The sequence below is a fragment of the Manis pentadactyla genome, chromosome 1 (genome assembly GCF_030020395.1).
Source record: "Manis pentadactyla isolate mManPen7 chromosome 1, mManPen7.hap1, whole genome shotgun sequence".
NCBI lineage: Eukaryota > Metazoa > Chordata > Mammalia > Pholidota > Manidae > Manis > Manis pentadactyla.
Window position 1 is genome coordinate 138,551,969 of NC_080019.1, and position 26,623 is coordinate 138,578,591.

Consider the following 26,623-nt stretch of genomic DNA (forward strand, 5'->3'; position numbering starts at 1 on the left):
TGCTTAAACCTACAGAACCTTCCTGCTTTCATGTTTGCTTCAGCTTGTTAAAAACTTCCTCGGCAGATTTTTTACTTGGAGCTGCTGTTGATGTTTCTGGCATCCATGGATCTACCAGCCTAGAGAGAATAACCATCAGTCTCTCCTCCACTTCTGAATTTCACAACTTTCAAGGACATGTTCATATGACACAATTGATATTTGCATTCCACCTGTAGTAATTATACCATTTGACTCTCTCCAAAAGCACTAATATTTCCTGCTCTTGAGCCAAAGGTAATATTACATGAATTCCAGATTAGCCTCTTCCTGATTCTGGATGCTGGAGAGCCATGCCATAGGTGGTGTCTCCATGGGGAAACACTTCTCTAATATCAATATAAATGTTCAATGACTATGGAATGTTTAGTCCTTTTTAAATATGTGTCAACACCATTGGGAACAGGACTGACACATGTTTATACCTGGAAAAGAATTTACAAAAAACCTTCATGTTACAAGGCCTACTGATTGAACAAAGATGAGAGAAGAAAAAAGAGAGGAAAGAAAAAAGCAATATGAGATTGTTCACTTTATTATGTATTTCAAATGACACATTCACATAAATGTTCAAAAATGTTGATACTCTTATTGTTTTAATCCTGAATAAAGACTTCTTAAAACTAGAATGATTGATAAAATGTAAATACACTTAGATTAGAGTGCAGGTAGCCTTATATATATTTTTTTGAAATAAATTTCCAGGACTTCAAATAATTCTGTAGATATTTTAGCTCACATTAGATAAAAGGGAAAAGGAAGCCAAAGCAAAATTAACCCTTCAAGATGATTATTTTTCCAGGTTGCTTAATTATAGGTAAGTGGTTCTTGAATGTAAACTATTTTATATCAATAAAATAAAGCAAGCAGAAAACAAATTTAACTGCATTAAAAACTTACTGATTTAAATGTTGTATGGAGATGCAAAAGCCAGGGGAGACAGTACCTTATATTCTGAAGCCAGAGTAATTAAGACAATGTAGTATTGTTGTAAAGCCAGAGTTAAATGGAATAGCATAAAAGGCACAGAAACACGAACAAGTATGAATTTTTTATATGAAAGAGGAGTCATTTTTAACTAGCCCTTTGGAGAATAAGGTTAGATCCTTAACTCATACCACACAGTAACATTCAATGTAAGTAGATTATACATTTCAATGCTAAATATGGAATAAAATGCCAGAGGAAAAGTTGGAACTAGTCACGTAATTTAATAATGAAAAAGCCTTCCTGGGAATAATGATGATGGCTGTTAACAAATATCCATTCAAATGCACTGTCCAGTTATTATAGATCCTGCAAGTAAATTCTTAGTACCAGCAGTGTGATAATATGTTTAGAGCACCGGAACAAGTCCCATGAGATTTATATTCCAGCTTTTCTCTGCTGAAATAAGATACATGTTTTTGGGCAACTGAACTTCAGCTTCCTCATTTCTAGGGTGTTTTTCTCAGGAATAATGTCTGGCATGCAGTAGTCTGAATAAATAGTAGTTACTGTGACTATTAACCTCTTACAGCTTCAGTCTCCTTCATTCTTTCATTCTTACTACTGGAGAAGTAATGAACATATCCAGTAGTAAACAAAAAAAGTATGATTAATGGTCTTTTCTGTTATTGCCTGAAAATCTACTTATTGGAAGAGTTGAGTGAATTTATCTCTGCTCCCACCTTTTGTTCAGCTGGTATATAAACCAGCTTTCTTTGGGAGTAACTTTGGAATTGTGCGGGCTGCATCTTCTGTGCCCTTTTCAGGGACACCTCTAGTTAAAATGTATTCTAAGCTGGGAAGGTTACCTCCAGGTCTTCGCATTAAAGACTTAACAGTGTCACATTTGGAACAGGTGTATTTATGCAGATCCTAATTGCCAAAGGTCAGATAATGGGTCCTTTGATTTAGGGAAGATTTTATATTTAAGGTGATTTATAGAGAGCTCCCATATGAAATAAATGCTGTCTTGGTATCTCTGGGAGGACCACATTGAAAGAAAGGCACAAAAAGTAGCATGGCTGGCCTAAAAGGATTCCTTAACAAAATTACAGAGTAGAAGTCAGACTTGCAAAAACTAATGTCCACCATACATTCTCTGACTTCCTCCCATATTCCCCTTTACTCCCAACTCCTTATTCCTGACCTCCCAGATTTAGAGATCTAGGATCTAGATGTCTGGACCCCTACCCCAAATCCATCTCCCTCAACCATATCTAGCTCCTCTTCTTCAAACAATTCTTTTAAGGCCTATAATTACTTGGCTTCCACAGAAAAATTTTTTGACCAGCTAACTGCCTTCTTTAATCTCCCTTTCCTTATAATAATTGCAAAAGGTTCTCCAACTTGACCTCAAAACATGGGGCAGTCAAGTCACTCATGTGATTACTGTCAACAAAGAAATAGCTTTAGCTGAAGCCCCAGATACACATACCAGAGCTTAACTGTCCCTTTTAATTCCACCTACTTTGTATGGCTCTATAATTAGGTCCCAAATTATAAGGCCCAACAAGCCTTATACCTTCCCATTAAATGCCTATTATGCATGTACCCTGCCTCCCACCAGAAGGAACTCACATGCCCTGGACAACAGAAGACCTTTTAAATTGCAAATCCTTTTACCCCCACGTTCTAAAGATCCTACCAAATTTAATAATGTATAAATTATTTGCAAAATATAACTGGAAAGTTGGGTGGCCGTCCATAATCTCACAAACAGGGACCTGAAATGGCTGTCAAGGGATGTCCTTCCCACCTATGATTATATTGTAATTATATAACAAGGTAGCCAGACCCTCTTCCAGGCCCTTCTACAAATGATCAAGAAAGGGCCCAACTGGAGGCTGATATTCAGGACCTGATTAGAGAAGCCATTAGAGAAGACTTTACTCCAAAAGTTAACTGGGCTAAAGTAGAACTATGTGTCTGGAAGAAGAATTGTTCTAAAGCCTTTGTGGAATGCAGTAAGCAAACATTCTAAACACACAACTTCCCTAAATCCAGAGCCTCAGAATAGTCCTCAGAAAAACAATTTTTTGATTTCTGCCTTAACTGGAAATCTTTCTGAGGTAAAGAAGCAAAGTTAAAATAATGTAGTTTGATGGGAAGGCCAACCTGTTAGTGTTATCATTGAGGCTGTCATTCAGTTATTTGAAAACAGCTTGCAAGAAAGCAAGAAAAAGAAGTAGAAACAATAGTCCTTTCCTCACAACTGAAATTTTTACAAAAACAAAAACACAACTTTAATAGCAACCCCCAACCCACCTATTCTTTTTACAACCTCAGATCCCTGCCTATTCACCAAGAACACTTACAGTTGCTGTAAGAAGTCAGGACATAGGAGAAAGGAGTGTCCTATGCTTAAAAGAAAAGGCAACCTAAGTAGTAATTACATGAGACCTCAACATTCTCAGTCTGTTTTTTTCCCCATTTATGGGTCAATTTCTCATAAACCCTACCAATTGGTGGAGTCAGACAATCTTCAGTTGCACTCCAGAAGCCACAATTAAAATACATAATCAGAAACTGGATTTTTAAATTGATAGTTGTGTGACTTTCTCTACCACAGGCTCAGGATTTGTATTTACCTATCACTTCTAATTTTGTTCAAACTGTTGAGGTCTCAGGGCAACTTATGTTCTGCCCATATCCCAAGCTACTCTGGCATCCTCAGGGCCGCTTAACATTCACTAGGTTTTTTTGGTTCTCTGACTCCTTATCAGCAAATTTTCTAGGTAGAGATATGTTATTTAAATTCAGTGCTAACATACAATGCAACAAAAGGTTATCTGTAGTCCCCTAACCCTCAGACAAAATCTTAACTTTCTGACCATCACTAAAGGAATTCTTTTCAATTCAAAATCCTCTGAAGAAGATCCAAACTTAAAAGATATCCCTATTTTTGGGCCTAAGCCTACAAATGACGTTGGGTTATTACTAAATGTAGTGCCCACATTATCTGTAAAAAAAGCAAACCTTTCCCATCTGTAGCCCAAAATTCTGAGATGTACAAGGAATTCAACCTATAACAGGCTTCCTTGTACAAAGTGCCCTTATTTCACCTACTTATACTGTAATACTCCAATCTTGCCAGTAAAGAAAGAAGGGAAATTTGATTCAAGAAGAAATCAAATCTACTGACATCCTCATTCCCTACCTCCCCATTCAGAAGACATCAACCTGAGAGTATATGACAAAGTCCTTAAAATAGTCTATAAGGTCTCATTATCTTCTGATCTCATCTCTCCTTTGATCAATCTCCTCTACCACACTGGTTTCTTTCCCTTTCTTTCAGGCATGCTTCCTCCATGGGGACTTTGCATCTGCTGTTATCTCTGTCCGGAGTGCTCTTCCCATAGATAACCACATGGCTTACTTTCTCTCTTACTTAGAGTTTTAATCCCTAAACATTTCTCTGTGTTTTTCCCCAGCAGTTATCAATTAACATCTAACTCTATATTTTATTTATCTAATTTATTCTTTCCACTAACACATTCCATGAGTACAGGAATTTTTATCTTTTTTATTTAGTGCTATAACCCAAAGTCCTGTATCCTCAAGAGGATGGGGTGATACTGACAAGAGACAAGCCACTATCTTGTACAGAGTTAAAACGTGGAGCCACCCTTCCAAGGAGGGGTCAAGAGCAGGGCTGACAATGTAACAGTTGAGAGTCAGTATAGAGACTCCTAGATCTCCACATTTCTGTGATTGCCTTTCTTTCTCCCAGGATTCATTTTCTTGAGGAATGGAGACCCTCGTGCATTTCCATTGCACAATGTGTTTACATCTATTATAACATAGTCCTGAAATCACCTTTCTGTCCATCTGTGTCAGCAGACAATTAGCTCCTTGAACGTTGGGAACATACTTTTTCAGTACTTTATTCTCAGCACCCAAATCTGTGTTTAGGATGATAGGCATTCATTATTGATTGCTTAATGATGATTTGCTTAACGATGCTTCAAGAGGGAATGAAGAGAACCTGAACAAGGTTAAAGTGAAGAGTTAATGACCACTTAGAAACTGAATTAAGGGAATTGTCTAGAATAACTCCCAGGGTTTCAACTGGCATGCAAGACACCCTGCAATGTTTTGCTTGTGATTAACTTGGAGGTGGGATAAAATCAATGAAGATGTCAGCTTGGGGTAGGTAACTATCCAGGATATTACTACTTTTCTCTTATAGAAATAAAAACAAAGACATTAATCATTAGAATTCAGATAGTAACTATGTTGGACTGATCAACAATATTCATTTAAGGAATATTTTCATTTATTAAACTCCCCAAGCAAAGTCAAGTAGATGAACCCATTATTGTCAGGTTCAGGTTCCTTGTACATGATATTACATTATCTTTCAGTTGCTGGTCTCAATCCTCTCCAAGCTTATCATGCAGGAAATATATGAGCTTGTAATTCTTACATACTGGTTATGTTCTCTAAGTCCAGTACAAATAGCAGGTGTGTTTCTTCCTTTTGTGACCTATTGATTATATAATAAGATGGTATTGGAAGCTCAAAAGGAAATGTTACTAGGAACCAGATTAATACATCACTTGTTCTCACTTGGTAAGGCAGTGTTTGCTTATACATGAAATAATTTTTGCAGGTTGGCCCTGACTGGGAATAAAGAGACTTAATTAGTCCATAATTAGGGCATCATGTGACTTTGCAGAACTCATTCTGATAAGGCAGAATAACATCATTACTAACCACTTCAGTAAATATTACTTAGTGCAAACTGGAGAGGCTGTGCTCACTGAACTTCCTCAGGCTGAGGTACAGAAGCAGGCATCATCCCTAAAAAGATGTTTTTTGAACTTTCTGCAGTCAAATATAGTTTCCATAGAGATTTCTGTTAGTGTTCACTTTTACCAAAATCAAACTCAGGCTATTAATTTACCTTTCTTAATAGGAAATAAATTAATGAAAGACAGACTTTTAATTCTGATGTAAATAGCCTTACTAGGATGTACACAAGAGGAAATAAAAGTGGAATAGGAAGACTTTAGACTACAGACCTGAGAAGTTCAGATGGTACTTCATTAGTTCCGTAGGATGATACTCCAAGAGCCAACCCTACTTCTCCAGCCCTCCTAGGGGCAGGGAGGATGGGGAACCACTCCTCCAGCCTTCCTTCCTCAGGAGCGGGGGAGTGGGGGACCAGTCCTCCCACCTTTCTTCCTAGGGATGGGGAGGACCCGGAACCAAATAGCCAAGCCATCATCCAGGTGAGGCTATTTAAACCACATCTGTGGGAGCCACATCCACCCTGGAAAATATGCCCAGACCTTAAACATATTTAAGTGGGTATGGGGTGAGCAACTGGTGATGCTTCTATCTTTTCATTTCCTGATCGGGCTCTAATAAATGGGCCCATTTTCATTTCTTTAAGTGCCTGACAAAGATTGTTTCCTTATACTTGAAGTATGTGAATGGACAAGAGGGACTGAAATGGTTCTCTATTAAGTCACCGAAGTGAGGTCAATGATTGTTGCAACCCTCCAGCAACCAGTCCATAGTAAAATACTGGCCCAAATTGGTCAAAGAAGAAAATATTTGGGGCTAAAAAAATTAGGGTAAAATTCAAAACATAATTTTCATTGCTAAAGAGACACCCAGGTGGGCATGCTCAGTAGGCACTGGACAAAAGCCTGGGGATACAGTTTTAAAAGTGTTACCAAGAGAGAGAAATCTCACTTTTGGATCACCCATGGTTTATTAGTATTTAGCCATACAAAGAAAGAGGTTGACTACATGTCAGTGTACACTGTCCTTGCATCTGGATAGTGCTAAAGAAAGTGTAATAATTCTTAAATCTTTTTCTTTCATTTCTGTAAAAAGGTAACCAAAAACATTACTGCATCATAATTTTACATTAATCATGTTACAATAACTTAGTTACTGCATATCTTATAACAATTACATTTAATGCTAAGATTTCAAAGGTAAAATACTTGTCTCAACAGTTACATATTTGATACCAGAGCTAAAGGTGCATCATTTTAGCAAAGATTTCAAGGGCATGCTTTGCACTCATCTTTTTCACCAATTTTAATTCTAACAATTTTTTTCAATTGTTTTTCTATTGTCTGATGCATTACAGAAATTCATTAAAAGTAAATTAATGAAAATGAGAAAAAAAGATGATTGATTTTGTTCTCAAATTCCAAGCTTCTTGTTGTACATACATACTTAAAAATAGATTTTGAGAAGGGAGAAATAAACTGGAAAAATAAAAAACCCTCTAAAGCAAAGAAATAATTTTAACTCAAAGATATACATTGAGAAAATTGAAAATTTAAAATTATATAGGACTGTATATGATTTTAACATTTTAAGGGAAGTTCTATATTTTCTAACACTAAAAGACACCAGAGTATATATGTGAATTTGCCTTCTGGTTGGTTCAAATTAAGTTACTTTCTAAAATTGATATTGAGGTAATTCCTGCCTATGATGAAAGAAGTTGCAAGAATTCCTTGTAGTTCATATAACTGTACTTCAATATGATTTTCTTCAAATAAGCCACCCTTACTTGCTAAGACAATTCTTATGTATACATTTCTTGTAACACCCATCACAATACTTCAGGGCTTAGATAAACTGTAATGTAGTAAGAACTGAAAAGGTTGAGGTGAAGTTAATGTGTTTAAATATATATCATTTTCTATTTATTTAGAAACATATATTTCTCTTTGCATGATCTGAAAATTACAAAAATGCAAATTTAAATGGAATAAAGAGTCACCTTCTTTAAATATTCAAGTACATGAAAGTATACAGGTCAAACTACATCAAGCAGAATTTAGTTTTTCATGTTGATTAGATAAAAATAGATTAATATTTACATTTAAAACTCTACTGTTTTGTATATTTGTAAGCGAAAGTTAAATGTACTCATTTTGCTAAAAAGTCTTTATTATCTAAAATAATAAATATTTATAAGTGCTATGCAATATGTAAAAGAAATATCCAAGCATGGCTTTTCCTGTTAAATTGGTAACTCCCAATGAAGTTGCATGATTCTTTCAATTAGTTTTAGTAAATATTTTCAGTATGTGAGTTTACAATGAGCTACTGAAAAAATAAGTCCAAATAAACTATTAATTTTACATGTAGTCTATTTTCTAAAAATAAATTAACCAGAAATAGGAAACTTGATTTGAAAATATTAAATATCATATATTAATGAAATGTTATTCTCTTATGTTATCAAGACTTAAATATGTCAAATACACCCTCTCAAACCCAGCTGGCAAAAAATAAATACTGTTATAGCTAACTAATTTTCAAGAAATATAACTAAGTGAGAAGTAAAGAGGCAGGTGTTCCTATTCATATACATTCATATAAAAAGGGAACATCCAAAAACTAATCCCATGATAATCATCTTTCCTTTGGTAACACTGTCATATATCCTCATTTTATGAGATAAAACTGTAGGACAGTAAGGCTCAGAAACAACATATTTAGACAAAAAAATAAAATGTTACTAACAAAGGAAACTAAAGCCTGCTTATTCCATTTTGTTAGGAATGTGAAACTCCTAAATATTTATACCAGTTTCATTCAGAAAGTCCCCCCACTCAGTATCGCCAACAATCCAGCAGAACAGGGTGCCTTATACTTAAGTGCTCAGTGGGTGTCTTTTGTTTAACAGTTTAGTGAATTTCATCATCAGTAGTAAAATATAACAACTCAAAGTGTATTTCTTACCGACAGTGTGTCAACAATACCATTACAAATATGAAACCTAGTACATTATATTAATTTTAAGTTTTTGTCATTCAAGACAAAAACTGAATAGCAAATCCAATGTCATATTGTTATATATTTCAAAAAAGACAAGAAAGTCATGAAATTTGTCACTTACTAGAAAAAAGATTCTTTTTTCTTTTAAGAAAATTAAGACCAGTATAGACAAATTTCATTTGAATGTAGTACTAATACCTTTTCTTCTTCTTACACTTTTGAAACTTTTGGCTGTATTCACTGCCTCTATTGTTTTCTGTGCTACTATCACTATCACTGGTTTGTTTTTGCCTCTTTTGTTTATTCATCTGATAAAGGTCAGGGTCATTTGGTTGTTGGTGAGTCCATTCATAAGAGCTGGGTCCGGCCTCTAGATCTGGAACATGATTTAGTGAGGAAGACACAGATGTGCTATTAGGAAGGAGTGCGGTCATCTCATAGCAAGGAAGCTGAAGGGCTGGGTTATATGCATGCCATTGCTGTGGAAAAAAAGACATTCACCTACCAAAACAAATCCAAAAATTTCACAGTACATTCATACTACAAATAACTACCAACGAATAAAACCATGTGTTAGTATATAAGGACAGTGACTTTTCAGAGTAGGGATATGGTAGCTTCCCTAAATGGTTAACATATTCAAGTAGTGCATAGCTTACTACAATAGAGATTAGTGCTGTCCTATAGAAATACAAGCGACACACATAGTTTTAAATCTTTCAGTGGCCACAATACAAAAATAAAAAAATAGGTGCAATTAATGTATTTTACTCAAAAATATTTTAAAAATTGATACTTCAACATATAACCAATTTAAGAATAACCACTGAGGTATTTTACTTTCCTTTTTTCATAGTAAGTCTTTGAAATCTGGTGAGTGTTTTATACTTACATCTCAATTTGGATGCCACATTTCCAATGAAAATACTTGATCTAAATATAGACTATATAAAATTTGTAGTTGAAAAAGCAGACTCACATACTCAGATTCTTTCAAATATTCTTAGTTTTTCATTAAATGGACCAAATATTTGTTTTTAAATTTTAATTTAAAATGAAATAAAACAAAAAACTAAGCTCCTTAGTCCCATAAGTGACTAATGGCCACCATATTGCATAGCATGGTTATCAACTGTTAAGATAGAGATGCTTTCTTGTTTTTAACTCAAATTTCTAACTACTCAAAGTAGAGTAAAGATTAATAGAGATAACATGAACTTGTATATTTGTGTGTATGTGATCTTTATCAAAGATAAAAAAATTCTGGGAAGAAGATATTGACAGTTTCAGATGAGAACTGTTTACTAATATCTCACTGTAAGAATTTTTTTTTTAAACTTGAATTATCAGTTTTCCTTATGTTTACAAAGTGAAAAAGGCTATTCAAAAAATCTGAAGCTCACATTTATGTTGGATGTTTGCAAAAATCATATCCTGTGAATCAGAAGAGCTGTATTACAGTCCCACATCTGTCACAAATGAGCTGTATGATTTTGGGCTTGTTGATTAACATCCTATACCTCAGTTTTACTATGTATAAAACAAAGAGTTGGAATGAAAAAAAAAATCTTAAATTCTCCTTTAACAATAATGACCATAACTATAATTACTAGGTCAGACCATATTTTTGGGAGCCTTTGGAAATAATGTAATTTACCAATTGAGGATCTTTGCCTTTAGTTAAAAAAAGAAATTTATTTAAAAAAAAGTCCATACCCAAAAGCATATTTGTGATTGATGATTACATTATATAAAAATACTTCACCTAGATTACATTAAAGTGTTTCACCTAATGAAATTATTCAATTCTAAAAAATATTTTTAAAAGTAGTCATTTAAATGAGAACTCTTTACTCCAATTTTAATTGGACCACAGCACATGATCACTACCATTCAGCCCTTTTCTGCTTATGCACTGGCTGTTTGCCAAGGTACCATGTGTGGGATTTAAGATGACCGAGTTAGAGCACACCACCACCTAGGTCGGTGCTAGGCTGCTTCTGTCTTTACCCCAGGCTTCAATTGGAGAACCATAAGTTCCAAATATTTTTCATATTATTCATAGTTTGTATCGTATTATAAATCGAACCAAATCGAAAAGCTTACCAAACTTACCATCTTCTGAAAGAAAAAATATTCTTGAGGTAAGGCTGCATTAATAGGAAAAGACTGCATGGGAAAGGAAGATCTGCCCACAACTTCTTCATTTCTTTGAGAAAGTGAAAAAGGAAGTAATAAAAAACGTTAAAATTCCTACACACAAATATCTTTTTTTCTTGAAAAAAAAAAGGATCTTCATAATAAAAAAAGGGCTTGTCTAGGAAAGCTCAGTTAAGAGTAATTACTTTTAAATTAACCATCAGTTATTATATTGATCATGCAGTAAGTTTAAGTCTTATTAATTACTATATATTGAAATTTCAATATTTAGAGTCATATTTGGCTTTCTGACATGAAGATATTAACATTTTATTTATATAAAGACAAAGAGCACTTAGATTATATAAAGAGAACAAAACAAGTCATTAAAAATCACCAAGGACAGATCAATCTTCTACAGATATAAAATGTGAAAAAAGTAGGAATTTTCCTCAATTTATTTTTGATGGTATCTTCACTGTTTAACTATAATAGTTATGTTCTTTCCTAAGTGGACTCTGATGTTACCATGAACTCACATTTGCTGATTTCTTCCATACATTAATTAACAAAAGTCCCTAATTTGAAAATTCTGTGTCCTAATGTTTTCATTTATAAGTGTAATATTCTTCTATGAATATAAAAGTGCTTCTACGGAGATGTCCAGTAAATTCCAATGTTATAAATACTTGCTAGATTCTATAGTTAGACTTAATTAGTTTACTTCCTCCATAGTATTCCACAATTTTAATGCTAATACTACTAATCATTAGGACAGGAAGTGTACTGTGGGTAAAGTAAAATGAACACAAGGCAGAGGAAAAGATGAAGGTATCTGACTAAATGGATAGGTGGTGATCCCATTTGTAAGTGCAGAGAGTAGTATTATAGAAGCCAGTGGGAGAGTGAATTTCTTTGAGGAAGTAATTAGACAGGTGTCAGCTGTTATGAAAGAGGAAACTGGATAAGCACTAAAGCCACTGAATTGTTGATCAGAAGGGTCCTGAAAACCCTTACAAGAGCAGCTTCCATGTATCAATAGGGTTAAAAAGTGACTGGGAAGTAAGAACGTGAAGAATAAGAGATTTTAGTTTGGGAGCCTTTCTATTCCATGTCCACTGGGATAGCTTGCCTGACAGTGTCCCGGGCAGCTACCACTCCATCAAGAACAAATAACCGAATAGCTTAATGTCAGAAGTTGTAATTTCAAGTCTAGCAACTATCACTTTTTCACCTTCGTAATCCTGGAATTAGTTAACTTATGCATCTCTATTTATTCAAATATAAAATATGGGTAATAGTATCTCTGTGATCCATCATAATGAGACCTTGAATGCTTATATGATTTAAAAGCTATGAAAAGTACATGGTAAACTATCTACTGCTGCAAATATTAAGACTGAACTTTAAATGAAAATATTTTCTTGTCACTTTTCATGATTTATGAAAAAAATGAATTTCTTAATTTTATCCTATGTCTAAATAGAAAGGTTTAACAATAGTCCAGTTTATATAAAAACTTCCTGGCATAAGAACATACTTGTTTGCTTTAACTTTGTGAAAAAGCATTCTTAATTACCTGTAGCTATGTGAATTTATCTTGACACAACTCTCAAAACTCTGATTAGCTGGTTCAGAAGAACGAGAACTCCCTTTAAAAGAAATAGAATAACAGATTACTTCATGGTACATTTTTTGGAATTCTAACATTAAACCATAAAGAACTCCAAACCTAAAAGGATGTAGCAGTGAGTAAAATTCCATACTCATATAAGACACATGAATATGTCTTTGATCTCCCAAGTAATATTTACAGATTGTTTATATTACTACAAATGAATAATAATGACACTTTGTCCAAAGCAATGGCTGTACCTAAGAGTCATGGTGACATGGGACCATATAAGGTAGATCATGCTGTTGTATTCTATACACCTGTAAACTAAAAATGGTAACTAATCAGTGGTATTTGTCTCCTGTGTAAAATGTGTGAGTTCTTTAAACTGCATTAACAAAAGGAAATTTAAGCTTATAGAGGAAACTGAGCAGCTGACGGAGGATGTGTCTGAAAATAATATGTCCTGGCCCGTTTTACCAGCCTTTGTGAGGTAACTTGGACAGTAGTTGAGAGCATCATGCAGCTGGCTATTTTTGCAAAGACATTAAAAAACTGAAATGCAAAGAGAAGCCCTTTTCCTTTGCAACAGGGCATTGTTTTATTATTCTTATTTGTTTTTAGTATAGCAAGAGGAACAAAAACAAAGAAACAAGGGCTACATCAGTAAGCCTGAACCATTTAGGGGAGGAAGACAGCATAAGCACTATAAGTACTGTGAACATTACTTTGCATAAGCATCAGCACTGCTGCTATCAGTCTCTCAAAACATGACAGGCCTAGAGGAATAGTACCATGTTCTCTGGGCTTCAAATCAAAGGTGATCAGTTCTTGACAAGCATGCAAGGAGAAGGCATTTGAGGCCATCCATGTCAGGAAGCTTCCTTCCATAGCTATTAAGGGTCACTCTACAGCTGCCTTTGGCCAGTGACTTTTAAAGGAGTTTAGCTACTGAGCTGTTTTGTACAGCATGATTTCCCGAGAAGGACTAAGGTGCTCACCCTGTCTTCCAAATAGTAGGTATTTGATACTATAAATTAGCATTGACAAGAATATTAGCAAATACAGCTTTGCAGTATAAAAGCTAGAGTTGTGTGTCCCCAGTTCAATTATATTTGCTTCATTTACAACTGCCAATAGTAACTATCATAACTACTTGCTAACTCATATTAAAATAGAACATTTAAACTTTTAATATGGAAAAGATGCTATGGATTGGCAGTGTAATTGGCAATATTAATTATGTAACAATATGGATATACGTGTGTTCTGAGAAAGTTTAACAGAGGCCACAGGGGCACTTTTTGGGTCTTACGTTACATAGAAAACAAAGTGTTCAGACCTCTGCGAACACCACCACCACCAAAACACATTTTTAAGATTCATCAGTGACAGGACCTACCAAATCGATACTGCACATTAATTGGTCTTCCATATAAACGAATTCCATTCAGCAAAGCTATGGCGTAAGACACTGATTCTGGGTGTTTAAAGCAGACAAATCCAAAAGACTTCGGCTTTCCTTCTCTGTCTTTGCATATAGTCACTTTGGTTAATGGGCCAGCCTATAAGAAACTTAAAAATTATTTTCTCATAAATCTCAAGATTTTTTTACACTTAGATGAATCAAGTATATTCAACATTAGATCTAAAAAACCTGCTAGCTTTAGGTAGCTCTGCTAATAATGTATATTCCTAACAATAAGTATCACACTTCATCACACTTTCTTGGTATTTTCTGGCTCATCAAAGAAACATTCATGACTGTTAAGAACAGGAAATTTTAGGTAACAGTTCCAAATCTTAAAAAGAAAGATATGTTATCCTTCTGTTAGGCTTAACGAAACAAGTTAGAAAGCATTGAAATCTAAGATTAAAATACTACTTTGTCTCCTTACATACTAACAGAGTGTAATTCAAAAATACAAACCCACTGTTGGTTGAATTATAAAAAATTGGTAACATATATTACAGCCTAATTTTTTCTGTCAAGATTAAAGTGTTTTACAAGAGAAACTAAATACATCATGCATTTTGATCTAGTAATTCCATTTAGCAAATATTCCAAAGCAAAAAAGTTTTAATACGTTTAACACTTAAGTAGGTGGATTATTAAGAGTGAAAAATTAGAAAGGCTCTAAATCCAACAATAGGAAAATTTAAGATTTAGTCTTTCTCTTTGCATTCTTTGCTTTCGCAGGGACTAGGCATCTTCCCTTCTATGGCTTCAAGGAACACTTCATTAACAAATCTATTTTTCCCACTCATGCCTCTCTCATGGAGACAGTCTCCTAGAGACCTCCATGTGACTGTGCTTCACTCAACATATTTGAAAGTGAATTCATTTTCTTTCCTCTCAAAATCTCTGCTTTAGCATTTCTTAGTTAAAAATACAAAGATAGTAAACCTGATTTTCTCACTTCAAAGGATAATCAGAAATTTGAAAGAAACTAATAAAAAGATACACAGTAATAAAATATTTATTATTATAAATAATTACTATTTGATTACCATTTTAATCAGTACTTTTCCACTACTGGCATTAAATGTATGAAAACACAAGTGGATAGAATATGCTTAAATGCCTTGAATTTTACAAATTCAAATATATGCCAAAGAATTTTTAAAGATAAAAATCCAAAAAGAAGACTGGCTTGTAGCAACAATCATATCTTTAGTCTTTTTAAACTAGAATGAAACACATAAAGAGTTTTGAAGTAGTCAAGATTTGCTAGGTTTTGCTGGGTTGAAACCTCTATAAAAGATACCTCACTTTAGTAAATCCTTCCAGAATATATATAAGGGCCTGGCCAAAAATAAAAACATATGCTTGGTTGCTTGATCTGTTAAAAGATATGACTATTTTGTATAGGTATAAATTATGAAAGTGAGATTATATATATACATATCTCATAGATCCATACAACTAATATAGATTCAGTACTTGACTAGAAATAATTTATGAATGTGAGGGCCTTCATGCCTTTTCTCCCCCAACTATCCTCCCCTTTCCAATCTCTTTTTTCGAGGCTCAACATGAAAGAAGCTTTCTGGAGAAAAATACCAATAAATTTCTTTCTTTTTTTTCTGTTGTCCTTTCTTTCTTCCCCCCTTCTTTTATTTTTTTAGAGTGACAAGTTTTAAATGATACTGAGGGAAAATAACTATTGGAAAGGATAGGTATTATTAGCACAATTAAAAAAGGGAAAGTTTAAAAGATGGAAAATTAGAAGAATTAATCATAAAAGCCTCGAATCAACAATATTTTTCAAATAACAAAAAGTTCTATGTCCAGAAAAGTAAACTGTGTTTTTGGAGGGAATTCTCTGTATCAAATTATGTGTATCTATAATTAACAGAGGGGTGCTTAAGTTTAGAGACAATGGTAGGGCCTTTCCAAAAAGGACCCCTTTTACCTCTAGTACTCACTTCTGGTAATTTAGCTTTGCTATTGTCTTCCTTGGAATTTGCCCTTATTCTGATTGGGGAGGTCACTATTTCTTGACTTACCAGTAGTAATAATAGTACTATCAGTAGCTGCAAATGCTTAGTAAGCCAGGCTCAGTTCTCTTTCACTTGGATTAGCTTATTGAATCTTTACAACACAAATGTAGATTCTATTACTACCATTGGACATTTGAGGAAACTGAGGCACTGTGACAGTCATTTACTCATCCAGTCACATAGCTGGCATCAAAGCTCAAACTCTAAACAACTTTGCTATACTATGCAAATTAAGAATCTCCTTTGTAAATTATCCTAAATCTTGACTAAAATTTCTCCTTTTAGAAAGAACAAGACTCAAATTTGTATGCTCAGCACCTTAGTGTTTGCCGTGGAATTCTGGATCATTAAACTGTTAGATGATGGCTAAATGAGGATATCTCTTTAGCAAGAGATACCTAGGTGTATTACAATAGGTGAGTGCTTACAGGAGAAGGGAGGCTTAATTCTGGAGGTACCAGATCTTGAAAAGTTTCCAGATGGTATTCTTGGTTTGATATAAAGCAAATTGGCCAGGGAATCAATTAGTCACAGTCATTATTTGGCTGCCCAAATCACCTCATATCTCTTTATCAATACTGGAGTAAAGAAACCTGCCACATAAAAAGGCTTAGGGGAGTATGTAATGTACAGGGAAACATTTTTAAATCTCTTCTCATTTCGCTGGATGTAAGGCATGAGGGTGTTTATTACCTTAAGAGAGACAGTGACAGGGCTGTTTCTGTTTTGCCTGAGACGATACCCAAGGCCCAGACAACCTGCGTGAGGAACTTACTAAGGGGGTGGGGGTTGTGCGCTGGGGTTTGGGAGGAGCTCTGTCACTGCGCACCCCCCGGACTCTGCAGTGCGGATGGGGATGGGGATGGGGATAGGGATGGTGCACACACTGACATTTCACGCCTAGGTGCTCACCTGAAGGCAGGTGCGCCGGGGCGGAACTAAGTTAAAAACCCAGGCTGGGGATGGGGTAGGAAGGGAGCCGAGCTCAGGGGCGTCCAGGTGAGCCCCGCCCCTCCGGCTGCGCTTCCGGCTCGGTATTCCCCGCCCCTCCGCCGCCCCTCACCCCCACGGTACCTGAAGGAACAGCTCGTAAAGAATCTCTTCCCTCACACGGGCTTCTAAATTTCCGACAAACACGGTCCTGTTGGCCTCCTCCTGAGTAGGGAACATCCCTCCGCTCTAGGCCCGAGGATGGAGAAGGCGGCGAGACCCCGCCCCTCCCCTCGCTTAAACTGCACCGCCCAGGAGAGGGGGCGGGGCCTGAATCGAGAGTGCGCCAGCGGCGGGGCGAGGCTGCGTGGCCACGCCCCCGGCCCCCACGGGAACCGCCCACCATGCCGCAGCCCACCCCAGATCCGGCTGGGACCACGCCAGAGTGACAAGAAAGGTCAGTGTGGGAAGTGCTTTGCCTTCTTGCTTGTGGAGTGGTTCATATACCTTAATAATTTTAAACCACAATATGTACATAATTAGACTAATCCTCCACTGTTAGACTGTTTGCATAGTTTCCAGTTTTTTGGCTATTATAAAAATGCCGGGATGAATAACCTTGCTCCTATATCTTTGCGCTTGTGTGGTTGTACTTCTGTGGAAAAGTATCTCGAATGTTTAGTGGCTGAGTCAAAGGGTTAGATCATTAGCCATTCTGACACATATTGCTAAATTATACAAAAATGTAGCGCCAAAATATATTCTGATAAACAATGACTCCCCCGTCTCAGAATACACTACTCAACTACTTGTTAGAGAATTAGTTGTAAAGTGCCTACAAAGCACTCCTGCCGCATAGGGCTCAATCAACTTTATATTTTCATCCTTCTCTTCCACATCATTTTTATAGTGTTGTTTATTGTATGCAACTTGTTAAAATTATTTTTAACATCTATGGTGGACTTAGTAAGTGTGTAAATAATATATTCTCTTATTAAACTGTAGGCATTTTATATATTTAATCATTCCTCAATACTTTGCTGTTTAATGCAATGGGACATTAATAACCCCAGCTTTCTCACTATTGATAGCAAGTAAAAAATATGAAAGTAAAATAATTTTGTATTTTGAAACACTGCTATGTATTGCTATGTCTTAAATGACAAGGTGATATTTTCATATTTTCAACATGAGCTCTGTAGAGCAGTAAAGAAAATAATGTGCAGGATTCATATAACAGTTAGTGTCACATCAAAAGCACAAAGCAAAAGAAAAATTGTATGTTAAATAGGAAAGATATTTTTTGCGTATGAACTTATTAAGAAGAATCTCTTCTAACTTGCATGACAATTACATGATCTTTCTTCTCACATTCTGAAATGACACAGTATATTTATCTTTGTTAGAGAAGCGCAGTTGCTACAGCTAAATGATGTGAAAGTACCTAGGTTATTTGCTAGGCTCCAGTCAGATTATGATGGGGGCACCTTATTAAAATGCAGTCTCTCATAAAATTCCCAGAGATCAAACGTTTCAAGATAATGATGAGGTTTCATCAGCAGTTACATTTTCATGATTTTTAAATGAGTCAGTCATTTTGTTTCTGAGTCCCCAGATCTCTGACTAGTAACTGTTGATTGTTGAAGAAAATTAAACATTTGTCTTCTTATAGTGTCTTTGGAAATTTGCAGAGACTTGAATTTCCAGAAAGCAAATTTCATTTTTGAGCTTATAATGCAGGTACTTAGAACAACTCCCTATTTTCCTGGCCTACTGAAGTCCCTTGCTGGAAGAAAAATAAGAGAAAAAATATGTAAACATGGGGAAAAAACTCTTGTAATAACTTTAAAATGTTTGCTATATTAAAAGAAAACTATTTTTCATTTTCAAATTATACATCTTCAGAGACAGACTAGTATTTAAAATTTTTAAATAGCCATTGAGTTTGGGTTGCAAAATGACCTAAACATGAAAAGGCCATATTTTACATTTAACAGATTGATGGATATGGATTTCATTATTGGTCTTACGGTGTATAAAGACAGCTTAGTTTGTAATCAAAATGAACATAAACCACAACTTTTTCTGACTTTTTCCATTTCTAGCACTCTCTAACATTACATCTGCTCTAGGCTTTCAACAAACATTCTTCCTGACTACTTCTGAAACCCTGTAGTTGAGAGGAATAAAGAAAGCCATAATTAACTTTTTCTTTCCTTAAATTTAACTTGTGTAGCTGAGTGTCTTTGACTTAAAAATCCTTTTCAAAACTACAGGCTAAATGGGAGAAAACAAACCACCTTTGCAACAAACAGGGAGGAGCAAAAGGTCAGGGACCTTTTACATTAAAACCTACCAGACTGTGCCAGTCTTACCAAAGAGAAATTTCAGAATTTCTCTTTAGGTGAATCTGAGTGCTTGTCTTACTTTTATCAGATTCCAAATGAGAGTATACATTTTTCTCTGTTTGATGTGCTGGACAAGATCTGGTAAGAACTTAATGACTTGATTTATCATAAAAATTTGTGTATAAAATAATCAGTATGGTCTTCTGATTCTGGGATAAAGAATGCTATCATGATATGAAAAAAATATGCTTTTTGATTATGTACTAATTATATTAGATTATTATGAAAAAAGTTTATGTACATATAAACATGTGTGTGTTTGGTAAATTTTATTTTCTGTATTTTTAATTACTTTCCAGATAATTGGTAACTAGAAAACTTTTGACAAGAAGGTGTAAATAGAAAACAAGTATTTAAGAGAAAGTTACAATAATTCAGTAATAGAGAAATCAATTCAGTATTTGAAAATCATGACAATTGAATCTTGATTCAATTTCATTTGTTCAAATAACCCTACTTTTGAGGAAAATTTTTACATAGGTAAACTGTCAATTACAAAACAAACAAGTTTTTTTTTCCTGTTATGCTGAAAACTAACAAAAACCAAAACTGATTTATGGTAATAAAGTAGAACTTTATTCTCCTGCTTTACTGGTTTGTGGTAATAAAGTTTACTAGTTTTAAAAATATCATCTACCACTTTGTGGTAATAAAGCAAACTACTTGTTCTACATTATAATAAGAAATTTAAAGTATCAATGAATAGTTTTTTGTAGTGATCTTGCAAAACAGATAATTTTCTTTGTTTTAAATTTATTTTTAAAAAAATTCTTGAATGCATACTTGAAATATCATTTTCAGATATGACCTAGAAGTTCAAATTAATGTTTTTTTTCATAAATTCTAGGAGGGTTTGAGTTTTATATGCAAATACAAAATTAAATGGTACTGATACACAGTTTATCATTTTTATTTTACTCATTGGAAGTTTCTTGATAGGGATTTTATGTTTGTATAATGTATAACAGTAAGACCTTAATTTGAAAGTCAGAGAAATTTAAAGTCCCTAACCTTTGTGCCATACCACAGTTTATATCATTTTAATTATAGTTTATACTCTATGTGGCAGACTTTCTGAAATTATTGTTTTGATTATTAGGCATTTGCCTAAATTTGCAGTTGCAAAATTCAGATATAATTACTAAATATGTTTGTCTCTGTTGACTAAAAAATGTAGCAGACTTCTTAGATATTAATAACAGTATATTATATAGAAAATAAGGAATTAAAGATTTCAGTGATTCTCAAAATCATTCTTTACCCATGCTAACTTTTATATATTCTGTCATTTTCCTCTAATTCCCACTGAAAATGAAATTTTCAGTAACTGATTTCATATGAGTATGCTTTATTCAAATTACCTGTGCTCCACCCTTCTTCCCTAGAGATTCAGATATATACCTTTTGGAGGGCATGTCTCCAGTCAGCATGAAAATCATTACATGATTACATCTGCCTTCATAAAAGGAAAAACACTTTGAAAAATTAAGATTAGTCAGATATTTTAATATCTTTTAAATAGGATGAAAGGGGAGTGAAGAGTAGCTGAACAAACTATATACAACTATATGTATCTCTATCCATGTATATATTCTTAGTACAGTTTCTGATTCATAGTAAGTGCTTAAGTGGCACCTGTGGTTGTTTGCTATTATTATTCTAGCAAGGGTCAACAAGTATTTCTGTAAAATGTCAGACAGTATTTATTTTAGGCCTGGAGGGCCATGCAGTCTCTGTTGCAACTATTCAACTCTATCACCATAGCATGAAAACACCTGAAGACAATTCATAAAAAATGAGTGTGGCTGTGTTCCAATAAAAGTTCATTTATGGGCACTAATATTTGAATGTACTGTAATTTTCACATCACAAAATATTATTTTAATTTTTTCAACATTTCAAAATGTGAAAACCATTCTTAGCTTGCCAGCCAGATTTGGCCTACAGGTGGTAGCTTGCCAGCTGTTGTGTGCTAGCAGCCTGGAAGTGAAGTCATCTTTCTCATTTCATAGTTGAAGAAAGTGAAATTCTTCTAACATGATAGAAATTACACCTGGGAATCTTGTTTAAAATGCAGATTTTTATTCATAGGTTGGAGGTAAAGCCCAATATTCTGAAATTCTAATAACCCCCCAGGTGATGCCCATGGGTATGTGGACTACATTTTGATTAGTCAGAGTACAGAAATTTTTAGAATCTTTCTTCCTAGGCTGTTTTTAGGACAACGATGTTTTCAAAATCCATGGAATTCTAACTCACTGCCTTAACCAATTCATCATTATTTTTTCCTAAATTGTGTACAAATCTTTCTGATGTGAGTAGTAATTTATTTCTGTTGTGTAACTAAAACCAGAAGCAACTTTAAATTCATTGTCCTGAAGTTTCTTTAAAATAAAGACTATGTGAAAGAACATGCAATTTGTAATTAAAAGCCTCAGATTCAAGTCTTGGTGACTTGTTACACTAGGCCAAATTGTTAAACCTCCCTTAACCTCAGTTTCCTCATTTTTAAATGGAAGTAAAAGTTGTAGTACTCAGTGCATTGTGAAGCTCAAAGGAGATAGACATAAATCTGCAATTTGGTCAGTTAAAAGCAATATAAATTAATATAGAATAACCCACTGTATTTTCTTCCCTATGCATTTTCCCTGTAATTCTGTCAGATTAATATCTGAGGGCTTCACACTGTATCTACATGTGTGCAGTTATGTAGACCTCTGTAGACTGCTTATATCAGAATCCCATGAGTTATGCATTTTAAATCTAGATGTACCTACCAAATCAGAATCTTCCGTATAGTCTCAGGAAATTACATTTTGAACAAACTTTACCATTCATTTTTTTTTTTTTTTACAACAGCCTTGACAGTTGTCTTTATTTATTTATTTTTTTTTTGAGAGGGCATCTCTCATATTTATTGATCAAATGGTTATTAACATCAATAAAATTCTGTATAGGGGACTCAGTGCTCAATGCACAATCATTAATCCACCCCAAGCCTAATTCTCGTCAGTCTCCAATCTTCTGAAGCATAATGAACAAGTTCTTACATGGTGAACAAATTCTTACATAGTGAATAAGTTCTTACATGGTGAACAGTGCAAGAGCAGTCATCACAGAAACTTTCAGTTTTGATCATGCATTATGAACTGTAAACAATCAGGTCAAATATGAATATTCGTTTGATTTTTATACTTGATTTATATGTAAATCCCATATTTCTCCCTTATTATTATTATTATTATTTTTAATAAAATGCTGAAGTGGTAGGTAGATGCATGATAAAGGTAGAAAACATAGTTTAGTGCTGTAAGAGGGCAAATGTACATGATCAGGTGTGTGCCTGTAGACTAAGTGTTAATCCAAGCTAGACAAGGGCAATAAGACATCCACGGATGCAGAAGATTTCTCTCAAAACAGGGGGGGTGAGGTTCTAAGCCTCACCTCTGTTGATCCCCAATTTCTCACCTGATGGCCCCCCTGCGACTGTGCCTGTCTTAGGTTGTTCCTCCCTTGAGGAATCTTACCTGTCTCTGGCTAACCAGTCATCTTCTGGGGCCATACAGGGAAATGTAAAGTTGGTAAGTGAGAGAGAAGCAATATTGTTTGAAAAGGTTAGCTTTTTACTTCTTTGCAGATTTATGCCCTGTGGCTTCTATGCCCAGCATTTGTCTTGAGGTATCTTTAGCACTTGGAGGAATTATGATACTTGGTAAATTCGATATGAGGCACGAATTCTACTTAGGGGTTGTAATTATGAAGGAAGAAGAGAAGCTATAGAAGTAGCAGATGGAAGAAAACATGGGAAGATTGATTATTTCTTTGACATATCTTCTTGTAGTGTAACATAAGCATGTATAGGTTTTAAACTACTAATTAAATTGCGCGCACACGTTAACATAATAGGAATACAGCTACATAACCAAAGCAGACCTACAATTACCAGCCTTCTCCAGTGAAACCAAGAAAACCAATTAGGCACCCTAGGCATTTGTGAAAATTTATCTCTGATATGATGGATATTATCCAACTGAACTTGAACAGTCTGAGAGAAATCAGACAAATTAAAACAACCCATTCCTGGGAACTGTTCACATCCCATATGTTCTTTTAACAGTAGATAGTCTGTAGTTGTAAGATTTTGGAGCACTACAACTTGCACTTCTCCTAATTCTTGGTTGAGTTCCGACAGTATAGATCCAGTCAAATTTGTTGTTTTACTGTATGCACAGGCCAGCTTAGATGTCTCCTTCTTCATTCCCATGGCAAGTCCAGGAACCAGTGGGATGAATGCAGCTACAACTGTAGCAGTGCCTGGATCTTTGTTGAGGTTTTTTGATGATCATCTTCTGGTGTGACTCTTCCAGAGAGTGCTGATGTTGGAAGTTCTTCTTCATATCGTATCTTAGTTCATTTTCTAGGTAGCCAAATTAGGCTTTGATCCTTTGTATAAACACAAACAGACCCTTTCCCTACACTTTGATATGCCCTTTATACAACTGTGTAGAACTCATTGGGGGTCACCACACAGGAACTGCTTTTTTTTTTTTTAAGAGAAAGGAATATTATCATAAAAATGTACCTCCATAGCTGATCATCTGACACCCTTTAAGTGATCAAAATTAAGGATATTTAAAGCATGCATTAATCGTCGATTTACAGTTAGTTTTATCCTATCAGGGAGAAATCCCCCTTTTCTTTCTTTTTTTTTTGTTATCATTAATCTACACTTACATGAAGAATATTATGTTTACTAGGCTCTCCCCTATACCAGGTCCACCCTATAACCCCTTTACAGTCACTGTCCATCAGCATAGCAAAATGTTGTAGAATCACTACTTGTCTTCTCTGTGTTGTACAGCCCTCCCCTTTCTCCCCCCCCATTATGCATGCTAATCTTAATATCCCCCTTCTTCTCCCCACCCCTTATCCCTCCCTACCCACCCATCCTCCCCAGTCCCTTTCCCTTTGGTACCTATTAGTCCATTCTTGGGTTCTGTGATTCTGCTGCTGTTTTGTTCCTTCAGTTTTTCCTTTGTTCTTATACTCCACAGATGAGTGAAATCATTTGGTATTTCTCTTTCTCCGATTGGCTTATTTCACTGAGCATAATACCCTCCAGGTCCATCCATGTTGATGCAAATGGTAGGATTTGCCCTCTTCTTATGGCTGAGTAATATTCCGTTGTGTATATGTGCCACATCTTCTTTATCCATTCATCTATCGATGGACATTTAGGTTGCTTCCAATTCTTGGATATTGTAAATAGTGCTGCGATAAACACAGGGGTGCATCTGTCTTTTTCAAACTTGATTACTGCGTTCTTAGGGTAAATTCCTAGGAGTGGAATTCCTGGGTCAAATAGTAAGTCTGTTTTGAGCATTTTGAGGAACCTCCATACTGCTTTCCACAATGGTTGAACTAAGTTACATTCCCACCAGCAGTGTAGGAGGGTTCCCCTTTCTCCACAGCCTCGCCAACATTTGTTGTTGTTTTTCTTTTTTTGGATGGTAGCCATCCTTACTGGTGTGAGGTGATACCTCATTGTAGTTGTAATTTGCATTTCTCTGATAATTAGCGATGTGGAGCATCTTTTCATGTGTCTGTTGGCCATCTGTATTTCTTTTCTGGAGAACTGTCTGTTCAGTTCCTCTGCCCATTTTTTAATTGGATTATTTGTTTTTTGTTTGTTGAGGCATGTGAGCTCTTTATATATTTTGGATGTCAAGCCTTTATCAGATCTGTCATTTTCAAATATATTCTTCCATACTGTAGGGTTCCTTTTTGTTCTATTGATGGTGTCTTTTGCTGTACAGAAGCTTTTCAGCTTAATATAGTCCCACTTGTTCATTTTTGCTGTTGTTTTCCTTGCCTGGGGAGATATGTTCAAGAAGAGGACACTCATGTTTATTTCTAAGAGGTTTTTGCCTATGTTTTTTTCCAAGAGTTTAATGGTTTCATGACTTACATTCAGGTCTTTGATCCATTTTGAATTTACTTTTGAATATGGTTTAGACAATGGTCCAGTTTCATTCTCCTACATGTAGCTGTCCGGTTTTGCCAGCACCATCTGTTGAAGAGACTGTCATTTCGCCATTGTATGTCCATGGCTCCTTTATCATATATTAATTGACCATATATGTTTGGGTTATTGTTTGGAGTCTCTAGTCAGTTCCACTGGTCTGTGGCTCTGTTCTTGTGCCAGTACCAAATTGTCTTGATTACTATGGCTTTATAGTAGAGCTTGAAGTTGGGGAGTGAGATCCCCCCTACTTTATTCTTCTTTCTCAGGATTGCTTTGGCTATTTGGGGTCTTTGGTGTTTCCATATGAATTTTTGAATTATTTGTTCCAGTTCATTGAAGAATGTTGCCAGTAATTTGATAGGGATTGCATCAAATCTGTATATTGCTTTGGGCAGGATGGCCATTTTGACAATGTTAATTCTTCCTAGGCACGAGCATGGGATGAGTTTCCATTTGTTAGTGTCCCCTTTAATTTCTCTTAAGAGTGACTTGTAGTTTTCAGAGTACAGGTCTTTCACTTCTTTGGTTAGGTTTGTTCCTAGGTATTTTATTCTTTTTGTTGCAATTGTGAATGGAATTGTTTTCCTGATTTCTCTTTCTATTGGTTCATTGTTAGTGTATAGGAAAGCTACAGATTTCTGTGTGTTGATTTTGTATCCTGCAACTTTGCTGTATTCCAATATCAGTTCTAGTAGTTTTGGGGTGGAGTCTTTAGGGTTTTTTATGTACAATATCATGTCTTCTGCAAATAGTGACAGTTTAACTTCTTCTTTACCAATCTGGATTCCTTGAATTTCTTTGTTTTGTCAGATTGCTGTGGCTAGGACCTCCAGTACTATGTTAAATAACAGTGGGGAGAGTGGGCATCCCTGTCTAGTTCCCGATCTCAGAGGAAAAGCTTTCAGCTTCTTGCTGTTAAGTATAATGTTGGCTGTGGGTTTATGATATATGGCCTTTATTATGTTGATGTACTTGCCCACTATTCACATTTTCCTGAGAGTTTTCATCATGAATGGACGTTGAATTTTGTCGAATGCTTTTTCAGCATCTCTGGAGATGATCATGTGGTTTGTGTCTTTCTTTTTGTTGATGTGGTGGATGATGTTGATGGATTTTCAAATGTTGTACCATCCTTGCATCCCTGGGATGAATCCTACTTGGTCATGGTGTACGATGGTTTTGATGTATTTTTGAATTCGGTTTGCTAATATTTTGTTG

General features: G+C 35.2%; 2 protein-coding genes across 3 annotated transcripts in view; one reads left to right on the forward strand and one right to left on the reverse strand.

Moving 5' to 3' along the window:
• Positions 1-719: 719 nt before the first annotated feature.
• RBM11 (RNA binding motif protein 11) lies at positions 720-17,385 on the reverse strand. 2 transcript variants are annotated; one of them, XM_036881551.2, is made up of 5 exons: positions 17,117-17,285; positions 13,941-14,103; positions 12,503-12,575; positions 10,900-10,993; positions 720-9,263 (listed from the first exon to the last, which is right to left on the reverse strand). In XM_036881551.2, exons 1-5 carry the CDS (start codon positions 17,210-17,212, stop codon positions 8,976-8,978), a joined length of 714 nt encoding a protein of 237 aa, XP_036737446.2. In that variant the 5' UTR covers positions 17,213-17,285; the 3' UTR covers positions 720-8,975. The 2 variants fall into 2 exon arrangements, with proteins under 2 accessions (XP_036737446.2, XP_057357745.1); XM_057501762.1 differs by lacking the exon at positions 13,941-14,103 and having other exon boundaries at positions 17,117-17,385.
• Positions 17,386-17,581: 196 nt separating this feature from the next.
• LIPI (lipase I) overlaps positions 17,582-26,623 on the forward strand; it is a 47,939-nt gene continuing 38,897 nt past the window's right edge. The window contains 1 exon segment of the mRNA XM_057488534.1: positions 17,582-17,669. Coding sequence (XP_057344517.1) covers positions 17,582-17,669 — 88 coding nt within the window.

Coding starts and splice junctions, on each gene's coding strand:
- RBM11 (XM_057501762.1), bottom strand. CDS start 17,378: ATGGTGGGCGGTTCCCGTGGGGGCCGGGGGCGTGGCCACGCAGCCTCG. Junction 10,994..12,502: donor ATAAATTCACATAGCTACAG/GTAATTAAGAAT, acceptor ACTTTCTCAAAG/AAATGAAGAAGTTGTGGGCA. Junction 9,264..10,899: donor ATTTTTTCTTTCAGAAGATG/GTAAGTTTGGTA, acceptor TTTTTTCCACAG/CAATGGCATGCATATAACCC.